The following is a 26,965-nucleotide window of genomic DNA, read 5'->3' on the forward strand; positions in this document are numbered from 1 at the left end:
ACCTTTTCATTGGGAACCCTTGGATTCTTATTACTTATATAGCATGTAAGTTCATTTTTAATGTTCTTTAGGGATTTACCCCATCTTCTTATGTTACTCATAAACATTTCTGTTTGATCTGTTCTCGTAGGATATTTATCATTTGTTCTATCCTACCCAAAATATCTTCCAACTCCAAATTATGAATGGTGGCTTGTAATCATTTAAATAGGATTTGTGCGAATATTTGTGCAGATTTTTAAAAGAGTATATACTATATATCCATATGATTAGTAAATGGGTAACAAATACATAATTACATGGGTAAAGTTTAATAGGCAGGACATCTGATTTGATGTCTTCTTTCTTTCTGACATAATTTCACTAATTCCTCCCTTCAAAATATTTTTCTTAGTATTCAGAAAGGAAAGCAGTCAAAGTTCCCTCTTTTCACTAGGAAAGCCAGGGTGGTATTCAATTACACACATCTCTTCTGGATAGATTTAAGGATAAACTAAAAATGTTAAAATTCCTACAAACTCATGAAATCTTTTTTCAAATGAGTGGAATAATAATCTCAATGTAAGATGGAGAACATCTAATCATCTGTTTGATGTAAACATTTTTTGAGAATTTGTTCAAATATAATACTTCTTGATTTATTGTACTATTTACCTAGTTCAAGCTTTAATGAGTTTGACCACATTGATGACGAGCAGTTATTGGCGTCTGGGTAGTAAAGTATGCACACATGATTACACTCTTCCAAAAGACCACAAGATACTTAAAAAATCAGAAAGAGCAATTTCTAAGATAACATTTTAGAGCCAGAAGCCAACTAAGAAGGGTGCAGTTCAGTAACCTATTTCACTAATGAGGAATCTGTGGTCTAACAGGACTAAATGAGTTAGCCAAAGTCATTTTCCTGGTTTAATCTTTTTTCTCTAAAATATGCCCTTTCTCCAGCCTTAACAAATGAAAGCAATAAAGTATTCAAAAATATCTTCATATAGTCGATTTCCAGGCTAGATTAGAAGGACTGGAATTAGTCTTTTAAAACCCAGGTTCATGTGAACTCTCAAAAGGAAAAAAGGATGGATGGAAGAACGGGAGAGAAGAAATGAGGGGTGGAGGGAGATAAGAAGAAAGGGAGGGAGAAAGGAAGGTGGGAAGGAGGAAAAGGAGGGAGGAAGAAAAAGAGAGAAGAAAGAAAGAGGGAGGGAACGAAGCTTTCTGGTGGTGGCAGTATTTCCCCAGCAGCAAGTGGCCTTGCCTGCCTGTCGGCGTCCACAGAGGAAAGGCAGGCTGGTCTGGCAGGGAGCTGCTGCCGGGACTTCTCCCCTTTTGGAATGTTCACGCTCACAGTGCTTTCCTTTGGCGTGCTCTCTAATGCCTTTAAAGTCATGTTCTCCCATTCACCTTCTGCCTTAGCTTTACTGACCAAAAACGGACACAATCTTGTAAAACAAAATCTTTGCTGGCCACTGAGAGCCTACATAGCACTGTTATCTTTGGCCCCTGGTCTGGTTCTTTTCATATGACGTGGTTTTACTGCACCTCACAAATCAATGGGGCTCATGACCTGGGAATATTGGAAGGTTCACAGTCGAGGAGAAGCAGTTCCTACTTTGTGGGTAACTTATACTCATCAACATTTGGGGGGGAAATAGTGGAAACAACCTTCTCCTTTCTAATTAAATTAACTTCTTTAGAAACTTAATGCCATTAAAAACAAACAAAAATCTCTTAATTAATGAAAGCACTATTCTCATTTGGTTTAAATTAGTATGCACTCCCCAACTATAAATGAGAATATATTACCTTCAAAGTAAAGGATGGATTGAGTCTTTTAGAAAGTTTTCATTTATAACCAGTGCATAGGTTATGTCATTAGACCTTCCGAATCTCCACAGGGGTCATTATTCTCCCAAACAGGGAATCTTGAGGTCTGTACTACCTCACATTCACCCAAGGTCAGATAGAATCTTCTTCATTACACACTAACTTCCTCATTTTATTTCTTTCAGGGGGAAATTCATTTAATCTAAGAGATTTAACAGAGTAAATAAACATTTTTAAAAAAACTAGGAAGCAAAAAATCCATAGTTAATAATAAATATAAATAGAAACAGATTCCCTAAAACATCTTCCCCCTTCTCTGAGCTCCTGCTCATCCTTGAAGACCCAGTCTTTGTCACTCTTCTAGGGATAAACAATCGCAACTTTTTCTTTGTTCCCATAGCTTTTCTGTGTATCTTTGCACTAAAATAAAGCAATAATTAAATATTTACACAGCTGTTCCCTCCATTAGACTATACACTCCTGAAGGGGAGGACTTTGTTAGTAGACTCAGCATAGCAACTAGCAGGTGATAGGCACTGAACAAATCTTTGCTGCGTTGAACTGAAATTTAAGGCTTCCAACCTTTATAACCTTTATTAACCATTGATAATCCTTGTAACTGCTAATAGCAATAGTTATAATTAAATATCCTGGACTAGATATGCCAGAATCCTCTATCAGTTGATTATACCTCCTACTAGAGATTACGGCATGGAGAGGCTCCACACATTGTCCTTCTTATTCTTCTTCTAACTTCACTCTGAGCTTATTTTGCTTCAAATACTTTATGAACTCCCAGAGACTACATATTTCTAATGATCCAGCACTGTGTAGGCACTAATGTCCTCATTTCATGTGTATTTATTATTACAGTTCCCATATACCATTCTTCCTGACCACCTATCAGGGTCGGCAACTAAGAGCTCAAAGGATGCAACAAATCCACAAAATCACGCACATTTCTCTTCATTGTGGAAAAACACAGGGCAGATTATATCTAACAGTACTTTGATGTAGCAGAAAAACTCAGATATTCATACTCAGTCATGTCTGATAATAGTAATCTCAACCTTACATAGCTAAGTACCTACATGATCTTAAAAATGTAAGATTTATAGGTAATGTCAACTCTTCCAGCAACCCACTAAAAAATCTATTATCCTACGTCAATCTCAATGTAGGGAAGTAAGTCCAGTCTGACATAACATAAGTGTAGTTTTTGAGAAAGATATGTTTAAACTAAACATAAAACACAGAGTATCTCTACAGGTCAAAATTTGTTCCAAAGAGGAAGAGACTTCCTCACATTTGAATCAGATGATTCAATCAAGTGTTTAACAATGATATTAATAGGACTAGCTTTGCTGAAAAGAGCTTACCCATAAAACACATGATCACTGAAATATTTCTAAGATTTTACACAGCCAAAGGGCCTACTGCTACTTCCTGATGAAAGAAAAATGAGTCAGAGTTTCTGAGCTTTTTCATTTTTACCTTCATCTATGAATATGGATATAGGAAATAGTTATAGCTATTTCCAAATCCCTTTATGTGGTAAGCAGTTAAATCATGTTTTGGTTCTTCTGTGAAATAAGAGCTCTAAGGTAAGCTCAAGCTCATTCTAACACCAGGTCTTTGCCAAAACTGTTTTCTTTTTCCAGAACCCATAAGAACAAGGAACAGCTATAACTTTTCATTCTGTGAGTTAAAAAGTAAATTAAACTTTGATTCCAGATCTTGATTATTTGAAACTATTTACTAAGTAATTTTTGGATAGAAATCAGAAATATAAAAAACAGAATCTAAAAAAATACACATGATCATTCAATGTAGCCACAATGGCCACTTACTGTGTACAAAGCACTGTCAGGGTAGGGAAACTAAAAGATGCTTCACTCATTAAGCACTTAGGAAGATGTTTTGGAATCCAGTATTTTTTCTGCCAAGATTTGGACCACTTTCCAAGAGTCCTTTATAACATTCTAGCATATACATATAATAGGAGATATGTATAGAATGTATAAACATTCTACCATGCCATACTGGGCTCTCTCAAACACAAAATAAAATACACTGCATTCCAGGCCAGGCACAGAGGCTCATGCTTGTAATCCTGGCACATAGGGAGTTTGAGACCAGCCTGGGCAAAAGAGTGAGACCCTGTAAACCACTCCCCCCAAAAAGGCCAGTATATCCCAAGCCGCAGATGCAGTGAATGAATCCTAATAGTATCACCACATAGATGTTTCCTTAGCAAAGCTGAGAATTCTAAGTCTCTATGGTTCAGGATAAAACAAGGGAGACTTCGCTTTAATTCTACTCTCACATAATAGCTATATATCACCATATAGGACTTTGCCACATGGGTTTTTCCTCATCTAAGCATGCCACATCATTAAATTAAACCAGTTTAGAGATGCATATATATTTGCCTATTAAATTCACGTGAAGGTTCTATATATGAGTCCCCTAGTGGTTCATGATGAAGTGTAGAAGCTGTATAAATTGGTGGTGAGGGTGAAGAATATTGTTTGCCCCAATTGTGTATGTGCTTATGTGTGTATATTTTAAAGAGCTATCAGGTATCATAATACAACATACAGAAAAACAAAAACATGAAATCCAGAGATACACAGGGTCAAAAGTGAAATTTTGTTTTAATTGAGGTTTTTTAGGCCTTCTTTAATTGACAGAATGCCAGTTTTTTAGATAAATAGTCTCCTTTACAGTTTAGATCTCTTCCTTTCAGCATGAGTAGAGTACTGACAAAGATAAACCAAAAAGTCATTCTGGATTAAAGGTCAGAGTGACTGATATCATTACTCAAGTCACAGCAGACGTGTAACCCTTAATCATACTAAAACACATTAGCTCCCTAAGCAATAGTGCATAACAAATAGATCAATTTTTTCAGTTAGAACATCCAAGGAGACTTACAGACACAAAGTAAGATTCAGTGACCACACTGTAATTTTTAAATTTTGGTGATCTTTTTTCATTCTCAGTTAAGAAGCACAGACTTTAAAAGAGTCCTAAAACAACCCACCACTCTTCTCACATACTGTAAAAGAGCCTCAAGATTGTCTAGGTTATCTATTCTAATTGAATATGAAATACCAAATTCCTTGTCTCCCATTCCATATGTCTCACAATTTGAATGCGTTTACTTTGAGGAGCTTATTGCTGGCAGAACTTAAAGAGAAAGATATTCTATTATTCCTGTAAATACTAAGTTTCTGACTGGTAAGAATGTCAAGTATTTTGAGTCACATAATTAAAGATGTTTCTTGACTCTCAAGGTTTCAGGAGTTCAATAAACCCCTATAATTATATGCAAAATGGTCTGAATATGCAAACAGACGTTTTGGGAGATGGGAAAGTACAAAGCATAGACCCCCCTAGGACCATGCCTGGCACATCATAGACAGTCAAAAAATACTTGAGGAAAGGTGCAAAGGAGGCTGCGGAGGGAAGGGAAAGGAAGGATGGTAGGAAGGAAAAAAGAAGAAAGAAATGAAAGAAAAAGAAAAGAAGAAAAATCATTACATTCCCAAAGGGGTTTGTGATTCAAAGATTAAGAACTACCATTTGAAGCTATCAATATATCAGTCAATATCTTTGAATGGAAAAATAAACTCTAAATTATCTGTGGGCAGAAAACGTGGCTTTCGTTTTCCTAGTAATATATTTACACAGGGTTCTCTTTTAACCTTCCAAATTGCTTTTGTAATAATTGCCTGAACTGATTACAGGGTTAAGAAAAATGGTGATAAGATCGTGGGTCTCAGAAATTGCTAAGTTGTAGGAATTTTTACTCCTCCATGTAGCCTGAAGTCTAGGAGTAGCCTTTTGAAATGAGCTTCTTCAGTCATAGAAAGGGTGAACTATACAGGTCAGCGTGGCTACTGCTTTGCATTACTTTGACAGGTGGTATTTTCTATCTCTACCATGAAGTCGGGAATAGCGAGGAATTCTGGAAAGCTGGGAGACTCTTGTAGCTCTTTTCCAATCACTCGAAGCTTGGCGTTAAGCATGATGATGTTCCAGAATGCTAGACAAAAACATCAGACATACCTAAATAGATAACAATTCTAGAATTAATATAAATGATTTGGGAATGTCTTGAAGTACACTGTACATGTCTATTTCTTATCGAGTTCTGCTTATTTTTTGTGTTTATCTGGTACCACCAAATACAAATAAAACCTAAAATATGGTTTCTACCTACAAAGGACCCGTAATTTATTAGTCGTGCTACTGCCTTCTCAATAGCTTAGATAATTTGCAACCAATTAATTAATGGTAATATAGAGAGCGAGCATGAGAGAATGCATGTTTCACAAAATGCATTCCATTATAGTGAGCAATGTTGCTTCCAAATTATGACCTGCAGTTGCTCTGCAAATTTGACTTTCTTACTGTTAGATGTCGAAAGGTAGAAAGGTGGCACTAAGAACCAGGTCGAGCAGAGTTAATAGCAGAGATTTATTAAGAGCATCTGCAAGGAGATGGGCTGCCACCGGAAATGGAAAATGAGGGCAGCGGGGAGTTAGGGCAAGGGGCCTCTTTTATTTTTTGAGACAGAGTCTCACTTTGTTGGTAGAGTGCTATGGCATCACAGCTCACAGCAACCTCGAACTCTTGGCCCTAAGTGATCCTTTTGCCTCAGCCTCCCAAGTAGCTGGGACTACAAGTGCCCACCACAATGCCCAGCTATTTTTTTTTTTTTTTTGTAGAGACAGAGTTTCACTTTATTGCCCTCCAGTAGAGTGCCGTGGCGTCACACGGCTCACAGCAACCTCCAACTCCTGGGCTTAGGCGATTCTCTTGCCTCAGCCTCCCGAGCAGCTGGGACTACAGGCGCCCGCCACAACGCCCGGCTATTTTTTTGTTGCAGTTTGGCCGGGGCTGGGTTTGAACCCGCCACCCTCGGCATATGGGGCCGGCGCCCTACTCACTGAGCCACAGGCGCCGCCCATTGCCCAGCTATTTTTAAAGATGGGATCTTGCTCTTAATCAGGCTGGTCTCCAACTCCTGAGCTCAAGCCATCCATCCCCCTCAGCCTCTGAGAGGGCTAGGATTACAGGTGTGAGCCACTGCACCTGGCCCAAGGGGGCCGTGTTTAAGCAATTCAGACTGGCAAAAGTGTAGCTCAGGAGGTGGCAGGGTGTGCCATGACAAAGATCAAAGGTCATTTGCTGGAGGCCTTGTAAAAGATGGAAGGGCTATCTGCTGAAATCTTCTGTAACCCGGAAGGACTGTTTTAACAGAACCAGAAAAGCAAGGAGAGCTTTATTCTGTGTTTAATCAATGTCTAGACCCACTAGAGCCAGAAAAAGACCAACATTCCAGCCTGTTGGGCATCAGGATGGGACTTGGGGTCCTTCTTACACTTCTTCCCTACATTGTCCCAGGAATTATAGGAAAACTTACAAGAAAGATCACAGAGCCTTTTAAAATGGCATAGAGGCTATTAGTCATGGTGGAACATTCCAGAAGTAATTGTCCTGCAATATTCCAGACAGAGATGTAGGGCTTTAACCACTGTTCTGCAGTTACAGCTCTGGACTCTCTGGCATGGCCATTGTTCTGTATGTAGTTTGACCAAATTCATTAGACATCTTGGCTCAGTTCCTCTAAAATGGCCACCTCACTAAAACGGTCATCCTTATGCTAAGGGGGTATCTAAGGTTTGCAGATCCCTTTCCTGCACTTATTGCTATAACCTATTATGGTTACACCTTTGGAGTGGAGCTTTAGAAGAAATAAAATTTGTGCTTCATAAGATGTTCTATAATAGTTATCAAGAAAATGGCTATAATTATATTTTAAAATGTTAACTGTTTACTAAACATCTTGTTCTAGGGAAAGGACTGCAGAGTAGATGCAAAAGCGTCTTTCTGCTAGAAAATTGACTTAAAAAATTGATTGTCAAGAAAGAAGTAGAAGGGTAATTCCTTCTACTCAGGAAAAACATTAAATTGTACAGAGTTCCATATTTTCAGCAGAAAGAACTTTTCTTCTCCGACCATGAAGAGAAAGCAGATGTCTCAACCAAGAGCCCTTCTAACTGATCTGGAAATTGAAAATGCAAAGTGTTTCTATTGCCTTATATTACTTAAAACTCTCAGTTGAGGTCAAGCTACCTTAAAAGCTTTTGGTTTAAAGTACTAAAGATGTGTTTTAGAACAAGGATTGTTTTATTTCCAGGTTGAAGGTGGCAAGACGCAAATTGAGAAGAGGTAGTGTAATACTCTAGTCAACTTAGAAGAGGAGATCAGGGCTAAATCAAACAGGGGTTAATAAATGTCGGGATTTTAAAAAGGTACCAAATTATACTTCAATATTCATTTCTTTAAAATCTTTTATAAGGTTCAATTATTTCCAATTTCTGACACTGAGAAAAAACTTATATATAATAAATTACATAGACTTTAAAGTATTCTGCTCAACAAGTTTTGACAGTAACACATTTTCATGTAACCACACCTAAAACAAGACTAACATTTTTATCACTCTTCTCCAGTCAACAGCTACACCCCCACTTCCACCACCAACCCCAGCTGAGATAACCATTTTCTGACTTCTGTCACCAAGGATCAGTTTTGCCTATTCCTAGACTTCACATAAATGGGATCATATAGTATATATGCTTTTGTAGATGACTTCTTTCGATCAGCATGTTTTTAAAATTCATCTGTGTTGTTGAATATATCAGTAGTTCATTTATTTTTATTGTGTAGTATTCCATTACATAGATATATCAAAATTTGTTTATCCAATTATTAATTGGGGGGTATGTGGGTTATTCCCAGATAGTTTTGTTATTGTGAATACAACTGTTATGAGCATTTGTGTGAAAGTCTTTGTGTGGACATATGCTGTCATTTCTCTTAAGTAAATACTATTAGTGGTATTTGCTGGATCATATGGTAATTATATATTTAAGTTTATAAGAAATTGCCAAATAGTTCTCCAAAATGATTGTATGAGTGTTTTAGTTGTTTCACATCCTAATTAACATTCAGAAATGTCAGTCTTTTTACGTTTAGATAGTCCCTGGGGAATATGTGGTATTCTCATTCTGTGTTTAATTTGTATATCTATCCAATGTCCAATAAGCCCTATGAAGAAATGCCTAACACAATCTGTTACGGCAAAATACAAATTAAAACCACAAGGACAGATCACTTCAGAACTCCCCACCCAGCTAAATTAAAAGGACCAACAAAATCAAGAGATGGCAAGGATATGGAGTAACTAAACCCTTAGATGTTATTGGAGAATACCTAAGTAGGCAGAGAACTTTAGAAAACCACTCAGCAGTGTCTACTAAAGGTAAACAAACCATTACACTATATCCTCATCAATTCCACTCCTAAATATAAACTCAGGACAAATAAGCACATATAGTCACCTAAAAAATATGAGCCAGAACGTCCATGGCAACTTTATTCAGAATAACTCAAATCTGGAAATAACTCAAATATTCATCAATAGGAGCATAAATTAATAGACTGTAAAATAGTGATGTAATAGAATATTACACAGAAATAAAAATCAATAATCTGTTGCTACACACAATTTGGAAGTCCCTGATGAATAATGTTAAGTACCTTTTTATATGTCTATTGGCTATCTGTATATCTTCTTTTTAACATGTACTTCAAATATTTTGCAATTTTTAAATTGGCTTGTTTGTCTCCCTATTATTAACTTCTAAGTGTTATTTATATATTCCCAATATAGTCCTATGTCAGGTGTATGTCCCTGTTCTTAATAGTTTTTCTCATTCTGTGGTTTGCCTTTTCATTTTCCTAAAGGTATCTTAAGAAGAACAGAGTTTTTAATTTGATGACATTTTTACTTTTGGTGAGGTATAATTTATTATTTTTCTTTTATGCTCACAAGATTCAATTTAAATATAATGTTTAAAACATTAACATTATACTACCTGTTTTAATAAAGAGTTACATGTGTGGTTGCATCTATAAAAACTGAAAAAAAAATTTATTTCATTTGCACATAAAATATCTGTAGCCTAAGCCTTACTGTTAAACCACATGACCATAGCTTAACTGAGCCATGGGAAAACAGGGACATAACCTGTCTTCATGTATCATAATTAAAATATCAAGTTTGATATATGAATAGACTTCTTAAATATCAAATCACAGTATCTCAATAAGAGTAAGACAAATTGAAGGGACTATCCCTAGAAAATACTTTTTAGAATTTAAATAAAGTTCTATAAATAACATTTATATCATTGTATACATGCTACACATATCGTCTTATTTTACATAAACAAAATTAACATTTTCCCACATTATATATCTTTCCCTAGAACTATTAAATTTCCCATGATGAAGATGTATGCCATTTTCATAACTCACGTCTAGCACCTTTTAGGTAAATGTTACTACTCTCCATGTGAAATTAACCAGGGTAGTTCCTATGTAAGCTGCTAAAATTATTTATTGCTTTGAGTTTCTACCTACCCAAGAACCACACAGTATTTAAGGTTTGCTTAATGCCTGTTGGCTAACGCCCCCTCAAAGGAGAAAACTAAAGAAATAGTTATGAAATTTTAGGTTAAGTTTTATTAGTTGCTTTGATTAAAGAAATCCAATAAAAGCAACTTGGTGCTCACTGCAAATATTTAACTGTGCACACTTACTGTACAGAATTAACTGCTAGAGGGGAGTTAAAAAGATAACCTTGTCCTGAAGGTGCTTGCATTCTATCAGAATAATAAGGACAAATATTATATATGGGGTAAATTGTAAGTACAACTAGCTCAGCATTTAGCATATTATTTTGAATACACAGGGTGTCAAAAAAGTACTATTTTAAATCACACACAAACTTTATGGACTCCCTGTATATGCTTGTATGTCTGTCTTTTGTGCCAGCACAATAAACTCTAAGAGGGAAGGGATGTGTCTTATTCATTATGGAACTTCCCAAACCCAGCATAGAATCAGTATTAATAGGCTCAATAAATACTTACACAAGTTAACACAGGAGACATACAAATAAAAAACATGTATTTGCAGTGAGATATCACAGCTAGATAGAGAACCACAACATCCAGGGAGGTAAAGTTTCAGTTGGGTTTTGAAATATAAGCAGAATTTATCTGGCACAGATTGGTCAGGATGAAGGGGAGAATTCTAGGAGAAAATAAAAACATTTAAAAGTGTGGGTATAAGAACATTCTGGGAAAGTGTGTATGCAATTGTGTTTAGTTGCAAGATTAGGAGAGTGTGCAAAAGTCATAGCAGACTCGGCCACAAAGGTAAACTGTGACCTCAAATGAGTCAGGAAATATTCCCTCCTCTTCTACTTTCTGAAAGAGATGGTATGTAAGTGGTATTATTCCTCCCTTGAATGAATGGTATGATTGCTTCCTTTGGTAGAATTCAACATTTAAACTATCCAAACTTAGAGTTTTCTTTGTTAGAAGATTTTTAACTACGAATTCTATATCTTTAATAGGTACAAGACTATTCAGGTTACCTATTACTTCTTGAGTGAATTTTGATGATTTGTGTTTTTCAAGGAATTAGTCCATTTCATATAAGTGGTTGAATTTATAGGCATAGAGTAGTTCATAGTATTCCCTCATTATCCTTGTAATGCCTGTAGATAACCCCTCCCTCATTCCTTATATTGCTAATTTGTGTCTTTTTTTCTTTCATAAGTATGGCTACACGTTTAGCAGTTTTATTTACTCTTTGCAAAGAATCAGCTTTTGATTTCACTGATCGTTTTTCTATCTCATTGATTTTTGTTCTTTTATTTCCTTTCTTCTGCTTGCTTAGGGTTTAATTTGTTCTCCTTTTATTTTCTTAAGGTGGAAGTTTGAATTATTGATTTAAGACCTTCCTTCTTTTCTAATCCAAGTATTTGATGCTATAAATTTCCAAGTCCAACTTCATTTGCACCTGACATGTTGTATTTTCATTTTTATTCAGTTCAAATATTTTCTAATTTTCTTTCTTCTTTGGCATATAGGTTACTTAAAAGTAAATTGTTTAAGTTCCAAATATTTGGGGATGTTCCTGATGTCTTTCTGCTACTGATTTCTAATTCAATTACTTTGTGGTCCAAGAGCATACTCTGTTATGATTTCAACTCTTTAAAGATTTGCAAGGTTTGGGTGGTGCCTGTGGCTAAGTGGATAGGGCACCTGCCCCATATATGGAGGGTGGTGGGTTCCAACCTGGCCCCAGGCCAAACTGCAACAACAAAAAAAAATAGCTGGGCATTGTGGTGGGCACCTGTAGTCCCAGCTACTCGGGAGGCTGAGGCAAGAGAATCGCTTAAGCCCAGGAGTTGGAGGTTGCTGTGAGCTGTGACGCCACTCACTCTACCGAGGGCGATAAAGTGAGACTCTGTCTTTACAAAAAAAAAAATTTGTGAGGTTTGCTTTATGACCCATGATAGTTTATCTTGGTCAATGTTTCACGTGCACATGAGATGAATGTGCATTCTGCTGCTGTTGGGAGGAACGTTATATAAATGTCAATTATGTGGAGTTGATGTCGTTGTTCAGGTCTTTTTTTCCCTTACTGTTTTTCAATCCCTTGCTCTATGATTTACAAAAAAGTAGAGTACTGAAGTCTTCAAGTCTAACTGCAGATTAAAAATAAAATTTCTCTTCTTAGTCCTCTTTTTGCTTCACACATTTTGAAGCTCTGTAGCTAGGTGCACACAATTAATGATTGTTATGCTTTTTAGATGAATTGACCATTGTATCATTAAGTAATGTCCCTTTTTATCCCTGGTAATTTTCTTTGTTCTGATTTCTACTCCGACTGAAATTAATCTACTCCAGTTTTTTTTGTTTGTTTTTTGCAATTTTTATGGTTTTAGTTAAACATTAAGTAAAATGTGCACATGAGCTGTCTATTCATTTTCTTCACTGCAAAGCCTGGCATTGGGATTGGTGCTCTTTTCCACAATGGCTTTACAGTTCTTGGAGGAAATAAATGAGAGCAATCTCTGCACACTGAGATTTGTTGCACATCAACAGCACTTCCAGCTCCTTGACAATGTGGACAAAGAACTTCCAGAAACCGTTAGGCAGCACATGCTTTGTTTTCTTGTTGCTCCCATAAACCAGTGTCAGGCATCAAGATCTGGCCCTTGAATCTTCTCCAAACCCTGTTGTCAGTACTTCTGGGATTTCTACCAGTTATGCTTAATTTTTGTTTTTGTTTTTGTGCAGTTTTTGGCTGGGGCTGGATTTGAACCCGCCACTTCTGGCATATAGGGCAGGGGCCCTACTCCTTTGAGCCACAGGCACCACCCTGCTTAATTTTGACCTATCAGTCTAACTGATGCCAGATAAACTTCTTGGTCCTCTTTCCAATGATCTTCGGCTTCAGAAGGGATCTGAGGACAGTCATTATGCAGAATAGATGAGGGCTGCCACCTCCATAAGTTTTGCCAAGGAAGAGAGCAGCTTTCTTTTCATTAGTATTTGCATGGTATATCTTTCTCCATCCTTTTACTTTTAACTTACCTACATCATTACATTTAAAGTAGGTTTCTTGTATAAAGCATATAGTTGAGTCATGACTTTTTAATCAAATCTGACAATCTCTGCCCCTTTAGTCATTATAATGAGAGCATACACATTTAATATAATTATTGATATGGTAGAATTTAGATCTACCATTTTATTTTTTATTTTTTTTCCTTTGCTATTACCTCCTTTCTTCTGGATTATTTGCATTTTTTTAGTGTTCCATTTTATCTATTGGCTATCTCTATTTCTTTTTAGTGGTTATTCTAGGAATTACAATATACTTTCTTAACTTTTCACAGTTCTACTTAATTTTACCACTTCAAACAAAATGTAAACGCTTTACAACTATATAGGTCCCTTTACCCACCCTTTTTGTCACATGTATCACATCCATATACACTGAACACCCTCCTGACAATGTCCTAACTTTTGCTTTCCACAGTCACAGGAACTCAAGAGGTGAACAAAAGTCTATTATAATTACCTACATATTTACTAGTTTATTGTTCTTCCCTTACTTCATCCTGCAGTTCCAACTTCCCCTTGAAATTTCCCTTCAGTCTGAAGAACTTCAAAAGAAGCATTTATTCTAGAGCAGGTCTTCTGGCAAAGAATTCTTTCTATATTCCTTTGAGAAGTTTTAAATTCACTTTCATTCCTAAGATATTTTTGCTGAACAGAATTCTAGATTGATAGTTCTTTTATTTCAGAACTTTAAAACATTCCATTCTCATCTGGCCTCCATGGTTTTTGATGAGAAATCTGTAACCATTCACAACCTAGTTCTCCTATATATGATGTATCATGTTTCTCTGGTTGTTCTCAAGATTCTTTTTAAATCTTTGGGTTTTTTTAAGCAGTTTGATTACGATTAAATGTCATATTATATAGCAATAGTTTTCTTTGGGTTTATCTTTTAGCAGATTCAATGAGTTTCTTGAATCTATCTGCTTTTTTTTGTTTGTTTGTTTAAGAGACAGAGTCTTACTTTGTCGCCCTCGGTAGAGTGCCATGACGTCACAGCTCATAGCAACCTCCAGGTCCTGGGCTTAGGCGATTCTCTTGCCTCAGCCTCCCGAGTAGTTGGGACTAGGCGCCCGCCACAACGCCTGGATATTTTTTGTTGCAGTTTGGCTGGGGCTGGGTTTGAACCCACCATCCTCGGTATATGGGGCCAGTGACCTACTCACTGAGCTATTTGTTTCTTTTACCAGATTTAGAGAGTTTTCAGCTATCATTTTTTCAAATTTTTTTCTACATTAATCTTTTTCTCTTCTTATTAGACTTCAAACACACAAATATACACTTTTTGATACTGCCCCAAAGACTTCTAGAGCTCAGTCCTTTTTTTTTTTGAGACACAGTCTCACTCTATAGCCCTGGACAGAATGTCGTGATGTCATCAGAGCTAATAGCAACTTCAAACTCTTGGGCTTGAACAGTCCTCCTGCCTCAGCCTCTCAAGTAGCTAGGACTATAGGCATGCACATTACACCCAGCTAGTTTTTCTATTTTTAGTAGAGACAGGATCTTGCTCTTGCTCAGGCTGGCCAGAAACTCCTGAAATCAAGCAACCCACCTGCCTCAGCCTCCCAGAGTGCTAGGATTACAGGTGTAAGCCACCACACACGGCGCTCTGACCAATTTTTAAGAATCTTTTCCCTTTATATTCTTCAGGTTTAAAAATTTCTAATGATTTGCAAGTTCACTGACCCTTCTTTCCTCTGTCATCTGCATTCTGCTGTCAATGAATAGTATATTCAGTTCCAAATTTTCCATTTCGTTCCTTTTTATACTCATTTCCACGCTGAGGATTTCTATCTTTCCGTTTATTTCAAAGGTATTCAGTTTTACCCCACAGAGCATAGTAACACAGGTCCTCCTGCAACTCTCTCAAAGTGCTAGAATTACAAGCGTGAGCCACTGTGCCTGGCCTCAATGTCACTGTCTTATAATTCTAACATCCAGAACACCTCAAGGTAGCCATCTGTTCATCGATTTTTCCCTTGAGAGTTGGGCATATTGTTCTGGTTCATTTTATAATTAGTAACTCTGGTTTGTATTCTGGACATTTTGATTATGTTGTGAGACTCAGATTCCTCTTAAAATCTTTGAAAGAATATTGATTTTGTTTGAGAAGGTAATTTATTTGGTTAGGTTTACATTAGAAGCTCTTGTCTTGCCATCTGTGGGCTATGACTCCCGTGTCAGGGCCATTTTCAAAGCTGTCTGAGTCTGCCCCTTAGTCTGGAATTTGACATAGTGGTTTATACTGCAGATTATTCTCAGAGATGCTGCTGTTTCTTTGGTTTTGTTACATGTATGTAGCTCACAGATGAACCCAGAACTTGTGTGAGTTCATACACAGATGTGGGGTATCTTTATCTAGTCTCACCCCTAAATCCTCCCTTACTCTCCAATTCTCAGGAGCCCCTTTTTTCCAGTCTTCCGGCTAGAAAATCTTAGCCCCTCACACCATCAGGAAATCAGTGCAGCAAGAGAAAAGAAAGATAAAAATATATAACAGGATTTCCCTCGCCCTCTTCAGACCACAGGGGCCCTTACTCTCATTCTTCTAAAAAGCAGAGACAGGCTCTTTCTTAAGATTTTAGGGGCCTGTGCCACCGCCATCACCACCACAGTGGCAGTTCAGCTTTGCACTGCAACTGGCTCCTGGGTGGGCCTAGATGAGAAAAAGAGACAGGGGGAAAGAGAGGGGAGAAGACTTCTCCCACTCTGTGGCTCACAGGAGTCTATTTCCCTCGTCTTGAGGTTAGAAAGAAGGGTTTGTCCCAGGTTTTGCTATTTTTGTCTAGTTCTGTGGCATAGGCCACTCTTGGGTCAAAGCTAGTAGATACAGGAGGAAAGACTAACGCCAGGAAACTCACCACCATACCAGTTTTTCTTCACATCCTGACCATCCTCCCCAATATGCCTGTTATTTACTTCCAGAGCCCTCAGTTAATTGCTTCTGTAATTTGTCCAGAACTTTTACTTGTAACCAGTGGGAGAAATATATTGTAGTGAACTCACCCTAGAAGTTTTGGATGACGCCAGAAGTTCAACCCCTTTTTGCTATGAGAGGTTATAAAACACCCCAATTAACACATGATGAAAGCCTGAACTGGAATGGAAGTGGGAATGGGAAGGGGGAGAGGGCCGTAAAAGCACCCTGTTACTGAGAATTAGCAACTGGCCGTGAAGACTTCAGTTTACTTTACAAAAAGCAATTTACAGGACTCCTAACTTTACAAATGATTTGTCAATATAAGTAGGCACTAGAAGTTCTCTGCCCTGCTGCTGAGAAGATATACTCTTGGAGTCTATATAAGTTTTACTCTTAACATTTATTATTTTGGTGCACACTGAGCTTAAAAGACTTTCGCTAGTTGACTTAGAAACCTAACTACCAATAAAATAATTTTTGAGAGAATGCATTTTGATATCCAATTATATTTTTAACTTTTATCAAAATAATACATGTACATAATTTTAAAACTTAAATAATACTATAAAGTTTATAACAACAAATAACAGAATTCTTCTCTAGCCATTCCACTCTTGATTACTGCTCTCTAAAAGTAACCTTAATTGTATCTATGACAGTTATTTCTGCTCTCATCCAACTTTTCTTCTGGTAGTTAAATCTCTTTTCCCATATGTTGTATTTACACTACTTCTTATTTATTTTTTTGAGACAGTCTCACTATGTCGCCCTTGGTAGTGTGCTGTGCCGTCACAGTTCACGGCAACCTCAAATTCTTAGGCTTAAGCGATTCTCTTGCCTAAGCCTCCCGAGTAGCTGCAACTACAGGCAACCACCACAACACCTGGCTATTTTTGTTTCTTTTGTTGTTGTAGTTGTCATTGTTGTTTAGCTGGCCTGGGCCGGGTTCGAATCCACCAGTCTCAGTGTATGTGGCTGGCGCCATAACCACTGTGCTACGAGCACCGAGCCTACTTCTTGATTTTTTCAATTGACTGAAGAGGATTTAGTTCTTATAATACAAATTCCCCCTTTCTCTCTCTCTCACCTACACAAACTTTGCCCCATCCTTCCAATATATTTATCACCCTCGTATTGTTTTTATAATGTAGCTAGTATCATGATCTGCAGTGCCACGTGGTGTACTATGCTTACATCTCCTTCCTTGCACAATATTTTGTTTTCCTAGGAATTAAGAAGCAGCTTCTTTTGGTGTGTCCCCCTCTTAGTTTTCAGTACTCCTTATATCATCACCAAACTCTTAAAAAGTAACATAAATATCCTAATAGATTCAAAGTATCAGTTGTACATTTTTTCTTAAATACCATGCCTGCATCCTTCATCCTTTGACTTTATTTACACTGACTGATGTCTAGTTGCACAGGCTCTACCCAGTTGTACAGGGGTCATTAGAGATTCTTCTTCACCACTGCTCTTGAAACCCTTTAACCCATCCTATGTTTGGATCTCCTTCTTCCTGGCTGGTTTGTGTATTATCGGCAATAGCCCAAATTATGCTACAGTAACAAATGACCCCAAGATTTGAATGGCTTACAGTGACAAAGGTTTATTTCTTGTACATAATGCACGTTCATCATGGGTCACTTTTACCTCTATGCCATATTATCTTTGTTTTAGAACCCAGGCTGACAGAGCAGCCTCTTCCTAAAACACTGCTGGTCACCATGGCAGAGGGAAAAGGGGCACAGTGAATCCTGAGCCGGTTCTTAAAATATCTGTTCAAAAGTGACACATCTCACTTTCGACCACATTTCACTGTCCATAGCAATTCATGTAGCCATGAACTTGCATTCCAGAGCGTGAGTACATAATATTCTCCTGCAGAGTGGGCCAGTGGGGAGAAGAACCAAATCATGTATCAAGCCTAACATCAACAAAGTAGAAATATGTAATCTTCTGCCGGGAGGCAAAGTTAATAGTTGTGAACAATAAAGACATCATAGCATGTCTTTTTTTTATGCTTATGCCACCTTTTCCATGAATTGTATCCTCCACCCTCATGGATTTATGTCTTTTTTAAATTTCTTAACTGTCATTTCAACAGATTTCAGGAGAACCAGAGGAGTGTGCCCCATCAGCCATGTTTAACCAAAAATTCACCAACTAATCACTTTAAAAGGGAACTTTTAGAACATGGCCTATTTATGAGATAGGGACCACCTGTAATAATCATTTTCATTCATTGTGCCATTTCCATTATTTATTTTCCCCAGATCCTACAAATGGCAATAAAGAACTTAAATTGTCCTTGTATTCTTTTTGAATACAAACCGCCCAATATAGTAAATTCCCTTTAAAACTTAGGTGGAGTTTTTGAAAATAGCTTTGATCCTAAATATCTGGATTGTGTCTTTTCTGATTTGGTCTAAACTCTAAGCTTATGTTTGCAATGAAATCAAGCATCTAAAAAGAATTTCATTCTAACCATGTAATCATCAACAATATCATAATACATATATTCAACATGTTAGTTTGGCTCTGAAATCTTCCTGTCATTGCTATCAGTCTCTTATCTTAAGTATTGCATTTGGGAAAATGTATCTCTAAAATTTATTTCCATATGCTAAAAATCTGATTTAGTTGTGAAGTGAAAAACACAGTAAATAGTTAATATAGGGAAATAATATAAAAGAAGTCGTCAAATTCAGCTTTTTGTTAAATTTGTTTTTATTTGATTACTTTTATTTGATCTCTTCTCTAATAACTAAGATACCTTTGAATCTCAACTCTAAAAAGAAACTTGCTTTTTTTAACCTTGGACTATATATTAAAAAGATTAAGTATTTCTTAAAAAGTAACCTCTGCTCAAATGCATTATTCCCTGCTAGCACTTCACTGCTTGGGCCTGGGGTCTTAAAGTTAGGCTTTCTTAGTTCAAATGGTGTTTCCCTCAAAACAGTCATGTACCATGGTATATTACATAATCCCTTCAAATTCAGTATCCTCATTTTTAAAACAGGAATAACAGTATTTCCAAGAAGAAGTTATGAGAATTAAATGTGATAACCCCTATAAAACCGTAATACAGTGTCTGGAAGAAAGTAAATGCTCAGTACATGTTTGGTCAATAAATGCAAGATTGGATTGTTTGCCCTAACTTTAACAGCTAACTTAGTAAAGCTTATGCAAGTCAAACCCCATTACAACACAGTGTTAACTGTAGTCCCTTTTCTGTAATAAAAAGCCTGTTTTGTGTTTGATTACATTCAGATTTACTTATCAACCATCTTTTCTTGGCTAGTTAAACAAAGAAAATTTGGGATTTTTTTTCTCTTCTAAATTTCTAAATTCTACAAAGGGGAAATTATATCCTTAGACACCACTTTTTTTTTTAACCTAATGCACCTAGAAAGCTGAGAAAACTCACATAAATGTGTATTAACTCTACCTGTCTCCCTGAAATGCCCAAATATGGTCTATGACACACACAGACCAATGTGAAATGCCAAGACCATATAAAGATTCTTGATTAGACAGATCTTGAGGGAACACAGCTTTCTTAGAAGGCGGAGCAAGCTGAGTTCCTTGTCCAAAGAATAATATTCTTTTTTTTTTTTTTTTTTATTGTTGGGGATTCATTGAGGGTACAATAAGCCAGGTTACACTGATTGCATTTGTTAGGCAAAGTCCCTCTTGCAATTATGTCTTGCCCCCATAAAGTGTGACACACCAAAGAATAATATTCTATATGTCATCAAAGAATATGTAAACCAAATGCAATTATTACACAACATGTGCACTTTATAAACACATTTAAGAGGTATCCGAGACTGACAGCATCTGCGGTAAACTTTTCTGTGTATTTCTGATGCCAGGTATTAAAAGACTTTTGTAAATAAATAAGGAAAGACCAAATGACTTTTACTGCAAAGGTAATCAGTATCAGAAACTAAGGATGGGAAAAAAATAAAGGCAAAATGAACCCAGATGAGTAAATAGATCCATTCCATTCTTTATTGTTCAACCTATTTCATTTCTTTTTTATGGTAATTCGATTTGCACTCATGCTAGTAGAGAGAACAACAGAGGTAGGGTAGAAAAAGCAATGGGGCTGGAACTAGAATCTGAGGGTGTGTACGCTGCCTGCTACCTCACTAGCCTCAGTTTTCTCATCTGCAAAACGGCAGTGAAAATGTCTGTCCTATTAAGTTGTAATTACTAAATACAATAAATTTAAATGATTATTAAATATGGTAAAATAAATAAATGAAACTATTAACAGTGGCATTCAGTAAAACTCTAAACTACAAATGTGAGCCATATATGCAATTTTATATTAAAAAATGCAAAGCAGCAGGTGAAATTAATTTTATTTTATTTAACCCAGTATATCCAAAATATAATTGCAACATGTTAATATAAAATTGAGTTTTTTAAACATTCTTTTCCTTTTTTGTAGTAAGTCTTTGAACACCTGTGTATATTTTAAACTCACAGCACAGCTCAATTCAGACTAGCCATATTTCAAGTGCTCAACAGCCACACCAGACAACATATATCCAGAACTAAGGTGAGGCTTAGTATATGTTTCTTAGATCTGAAGTTATTAGGACTTAGGAAAATTATTTTAAAATCCATATTATTAAAGACACCTTGTAATTTTGTATTTCGGTGTATTACTTGATATAATATACAACAGGAATTTATTTTATTTTATTTTTTTGAGATAGAATTTCACGTTGTCACCCTCGGTACAGTGCCGTGGTGTCACAGCTCACAGCAACCTCAAACTCCTGGGCTCAGGTGATTCTCTTGCCTCACCTCCCGAGTAGCTGGGACTACAGGTGCCCACCACAATGCCTAGCTATTTTTCTTTTAGAGATGGGGTCTCGCTCTGGCTCAGGCTGGTCTTCAACCTATGAGCTCAGGCAATCCACCCGTCCTGGCCTCCAAGAGTGGAGACATGAGCCACTGCACCTGGCCCACAACAGGAATTTAAAATAAAGTATTATCTGTACTGACTAATCCAAGTATCTAACCAATAAAAGCAATCAAAAATAATTATCATGGATCACTAATATTCATTTATTCTGTATTTTTATGTTCTTTAAAATTAGGATTTCAATTACATATTAATTTGGCATAGAATCTAATCTCAAAAAAGCAAATAAAATTTGACACAACTATAAAGCATACAAACAATTCAAACTATAAGCTATAACTGATAAAGTATACCTTCCAGCAAAGAAACAGGAAGAGAAAACAGAATATTCCTTTATATTGTAAAACTTACATTTCACAGGACCTACCATTAGTAAGTCATGTTACAATTTTAATTTTTTTCTATCATAAAAATTTAACTGTATTCTCTAAATAGGATGGCTACCTATCATGACAACTTAATTATATAAGTAAAAGTAAATGTGCATTAAATATGATGCTATATTTACTTCAAACTAATTCGTTATAGTTAAAATGTCAAATATTATTTATATTACATCCATTATTGAAAATGCACTGAATGGTATACAGAAGGCAAATTCTTGTTATCTTGAGCTCAAAGTGTAGGATGGCAACAATGCAGAAAACATTTCTTAACTCTTTCCACATAGCTTCTGAAAGCTATCCACAAAGCACAAGTGCATGTGTTCCACACACATTTACAGATTGAGTAGTACGTTGTTGTTTTCTGTGTATAGAGCTACCCCCCAAATTGATATATTTTCATCAATCTTTCTCTGGACTGCCCAACAGTCCAGCACAAGTCGTCAGATAAAGTATGAGAGTAAAATAGAGACAGAATATTAGGTGATTGCTACCTCATTTCAGATCTGACAAGGATGATTTAGTTACCTACCATAACTTCAGCATCACAGAGGATTATTAAATTCTTAATGACAAAAAGAAATCCTTTGGATTTTGAGTTTTCATTTTCTTTGTATTCAAAGACAACACTTTTAGAATATAGGCTCTCTCCCGCCAACAGTTTATCAGTACATTCAGCCAAAAGAGATTCATAAGGAAAAAGTGCTACTAGCTGAAGCATTAATTCTATGTTCAGTGGCACCACCTGTGTCCTTCTGCAGTTTCCTGACCAAGAATTTACCTCAACCAGCCCTGCTTAGGCTTAAAATCAATGATAGGTTCATACTACAAATTGGTGAAGCTGCAGAAGATAGGGTTTGAAGATATATTATATACGTATTCTCTTCAACTTTTCCAAAGAAGAAACTATTCCCTTAATTAGGCATGCAATTCCCAAACTAACATAGAGTCACGCTACTAAACACAAACACAAAGGCGGACACTCTTACAAGTGTAAATACTGGGTCACACTTCAGAGGTAACACTACCCAACGGATTAAGAAAAACTCACATCTGGCATTTCTGTAGAGAAGGAAAGGGTCCTGGAGTTGGAAATCCAGGTCTTTAGTAATGGGCTCTGTCCTATTTTCCATGCTTAGCCTATTCATAATGGTGAATCCATGCTTTGGAGAAGCAGACCTAAAAATCACAAGGGGTTGGGGGAAATCAAAAGACAATTTGCTCAGTACACTACACTTCCAGTCAACTGTATTCTGATGTGACTCTCAACCTTTTTGTATATATATACATACACAAACGCAAATTGTACACAGTACAGTATCTCTTTCACCATGGGAATCACTTGTGTTCTCCTTCATAGGCAGTACAGTCTGATTGTCACAATCATTCCTTTGGTAACATACTTCTTTAACTATTTGGGTAAGTGTATGTATTTTATTTCCCTATCTAGGTTGTAAATTCCTTTAAGGCAGAAAAAAAATGTTACTGAGAGATACTTTTAAAGAATTTGAGCAGTTAACATAGAGCGTATGTCATAATTATAAAAGAAAATGTTAATGTTGGTCTAAAATTGAAAGCTGCAAAATCTCTTAAGAAATGAAGCAACTCTGGTCAATAAACTTGTGAAGAGATACTGTATGAACAAAAGTTTATGTAACAGTGCAAAGGGCAGATATTTTGTTTTCTTCAATATAAGGAAAACAGCTTCATGTACAAACTACTATCAAGTTTTTCTGCATAAAAATGTGGCAGTTAATGACTTTTTCTTTTCATTTCATTCAATAAGCCCTGCATGTCTCCTCTGCCAGGCAGCAAGAACCCAATAATTACACAGAGTATAAACACTAACAACTACATGTACAGTTGTCTACCCTTGGGGGATAGCCATATAGTCATTCAACTGGGTGACTTCGGGTGACAAATGAAACATCATACACACCACCACTTACACGCTGAAACGGAAGCAAGCAGAATTCATTATTTACTTTAAACTAGGGTGCTAGGGCTGTTATTAACAAACCCATGGAAATGTTATAAGCAACAGGAAGAAAAGGTGGTTATATCTTAGTTTTACTTGACCTCTAAACATTTGATGTGAATAAAGAAGTTAAACACAGCTACGCTAACACTAATAGGATTTTCTTTTGGAAACTCCAATTTTAAAATTGACAGGAGGTAATCCTTGCCTGCCTTAAAATAGTGGTAGGCATATCATAAATACCAGAAATAATCATGATAATCATTTCCGTTTAAACTCAGAGGAAGAATGAAAGCGTACTCCTAAAGAGCTCTGTTAGAGGGCCTTCTTTAAGTGTCAAGTTCAAAAATCACCAGTGGGTGTCTCTATGAATTCTTTATTACAGAAAGGAAACCATGGGAGGAAATAAAGTAATCATTTTTTAAATGAGATTAAGTGTTTTTATACGAGCAGAATTTGATTATTCACATTTCATTATCACAATTGGATCTCACCTCTTTAATAGTATGGGTATATATTGTCTCACAATTTATAAAAACAGGACCAGGGGATAACTATGTCAAGTGTTCTAAAGCAACTTCTGAAGAGAAGTCAAACTACGTCACTGGCAATGCCATTACCTGTACCAAAGCTCCCTTCTGATTTTATGTGCCTTCTGTCATTCTCTTTTGAAGAAAGTCTTTATTTAACACACTAGAATCCAGTGGGGGTTTTTTTGCAGGAGAGCAGGAAGGCCTATTCTTGAGGAGTTAGACTTGGGGAAGAGATTAAAAGTTAGGAATGGATTATTTTTCTCAATTTAATCATTTGTTTGACTGACAGCTTCATTAATGACTTGGAATATATTAAGAAACACCTGAAAACGTAAACTTACATTTGGTTTGGGCTCAAAAGGGAAAATAATATTTGTAGAACTGTTACTCTTCCATTTCTTAAAAAAAAGGCCATTAAAAGTCCCTAAAAACAATCATTAATACATATTAATACGTCTTTTCTTTCACTTCTCAAAATCAATACTTGTTGGAAGAAATTAATGAGAATGCATCCCGAGTGTGTGGCGCATAGTAGTGTTCAAATGCTTGGTTCCCTTTTTACACTTTGAGATTCTCAAGAGCAGTCATACTGCACTGAATCAACTCACTCAGTGGCATGCGCTGGAGCTTTGGATGTTTGGGAAGATAATGTAAACTAGCATGCCAGTGGTGCTCCCACTGTTGCCCTGAGACTCGGAAGAATCTGACCCCCTTGTCCCCAGGTCCGTTGGCCTCACCATCCATTCCTTCCCATTCCACTGCTGCCTCCACTGGAACAGACCTCCCTTCCTTGCTAACTTCCATCATTCTTGCACTGTGCCCACAACAAGCCTCTTTGTCCTGTTCTAGTCCTGCTTTTATCTTTCTAGCTAACTCTTCCTTGCATCCTTGTGGGTCCTAAAACACAACCATTCACTCCTATCAGTTTCCTCTTCATACTCACTCCTTCAGAGAACACTCTCTCTCATGGTTTCAACTAACAAATCACTCCATATTCTACCTCCATCCCCACCCCTAGCCTTTGTGGGTGGCTACCTCTACTTGAATGTCCTGCTACTACTTCAAAATATAATGAAGACTTATCTTCAAACCAAATTGTTTACTTCCTTGCTAGCACTCTATGAATACTTTTGTCATTCCCTCAGTCTTCCATATTCAAAATATTAATGTTATTTTTTAATTTCACCATTCCTCTATACCTGCAGTCTTCCAATGCCCTTTGCATTTTAACTTCTATCCTTCCGGTCCAGATTCTCACCATTGCACATCTACTCTACCGCAATAATCTTTCTCAATGTCTTCCAGAACCACATGTATCCTCATAATGTTAAGATGCTAACTTGCCCTATATGCTTTCTCATAACACTGTCACATGTGCTGTTCATAAGCTGTTCATAAGCTGTCCATGACCCCTTACCGCTAAGAAAAGAAATCTCAAAATCCTTAGTCTGCCATTCCGAGCCAGTAAATCTCCTTACCCTTGTTAACTAATATAAACCAACATAAATACTCTGCACCTGAGTCGTTTTCCTAAGTGTTCCTTCACAGGACAGTCTAGGCCTCTGTCCCACCACTCTTCTGTTGGGACTGCCCTTCCTGCTCCTCTGGGCAAGGTTAAGTTTTACCTATTCCTAAGGCCCAACTCAAGACCCTTCATTCTATAAAGCCTTCCATGAGCACAGCAGTGTACTCATTGCCTATAACCTATCCACCGGCACTTAGGATAGTCTATGCTGACTTACGGTTTATTTTAAATAGGAATATATGTGTAAAGAAAATATACTTGTGTGTATGTATTCTTATCTCCCCAGTGAAGCTGTTACCCCATTAGGGTTTGTACTAGGCCTGTGTATTTCATCTTTGTCCCCCACTGCAGGTGATGGGCTTTGGCTATGCCATTTAATGTGAATGCTTATGTGAATAAAAAGTTCAGATATTGGGCCAACATATATACTATACTCCTCTGCATGTACTTGGAATGTTAACAATACCTAATAAAAGAAATTAGTAAAAAAAATGAGTTTTAAAAATCTATCCTAAAACATCTTCTATTAACTAGACAATGCAGGGCTGAAAGACATCTTCAATTTTGGATCTTTTTTTAACAGTCAAGGGTAGGGGAAGGGTGATCGATAAAACCTTTTTCCAAATATTGATTAAATAATATTCTTCCTAGTGTTCTAGCTCCTCACCAATGCATTATATTCAAGAACTTTGTACCTTTCATTTGAATCAAAGCATAAATATTTAACACTATTTTTAAATAGAGCACAAAGATTTCAGATCATTGACAGTGAAGTTTAAATTATATTCTCAAATTAATTTTCTTCAGAACATACCAAGTGACAATATTCAATATTTCCTTGCTGTGTCAACTAATAATTTCAAACTAAGATTTAGTTATTTTACTTCTTCAAATAAAGCTGCACTTGAAGAGTGACATAACTGAGCTAAAACACTATTTCAAAGATTGTCAGTTTCTTTATAAAAGTCAAATACTCTTACCTTGTATAAACAAACAAGGTTCCTTCCACATCAGTCTTCTCCTAAAAAATAAAAACACACAACATATGTATATATTCTTCATTCAAAGAGGGAGAGAACATAAACTTCTTATAAAATAGAATGGGAATTATATCTAACTTCAAGTAGGTGAAAAACAGCAATGGGCCAAATATACACAACATGAGGAGTTATTCTGAGGAAAAGGAGAAAGCGGGTTCTACACCGTAATTGTGACTCTGCTGATTAAGCAGCAGGAAGCGGTCTTCCTTTGGTCATTTACAAAATAAACCATCATTATCTCTCTTCACCAACTACA

General features: G+C 36.6%; 1 protein-coding gene across 4 annotated transcripts in view; it reads right to left on the reverse strand.

The window, feature by feature from the left end:
- The window catches only part of DCP1B (decapping mRNA 1B), a 67,767-nt gene that overhangs the window by 33,434 nt on the left and 7,368 nt on the right, over positions 1 to 26,965 (reverse strand). For 2 of the 4 annotated variants that reach the window (XM_053556877.1, XM_053556878.1), the window contains exons 2-3: positions 26,650 to 26,690; positions 22,685 to 22,812 (exon numbers count right to left, since the gene is read on the reverse strand). In XM_053556877.1, coding sequence (XP_053412852.1) covers positions 22,685 to 22,812; positions 26,650 to 26,690 — 169 coding nt within the window. The remainder of the gene's footprint in view (positions 1 to 22,684; positions 22,813 to 26,649; positions 26,691 to 26,965) is intronic. The other 2 variants (XM_053556879.1, XM_053556880.1) reach the window with 1 other exon arrangement.

Source organism: Nycticebus coucang, chromosome 12 (genome assembly GCF_027406575.1).
Source record: "Nycticebus coucang isolate mNycCou1 chromosome 12, mNycCou1.pri, whole genome shotgun sequence".
Lineage (NCBI taxonomy): Eukaryota > Metazoa > Chordata > Mammalia > Primates > Lorisidae > Nycticebus > Nycticebus coucang.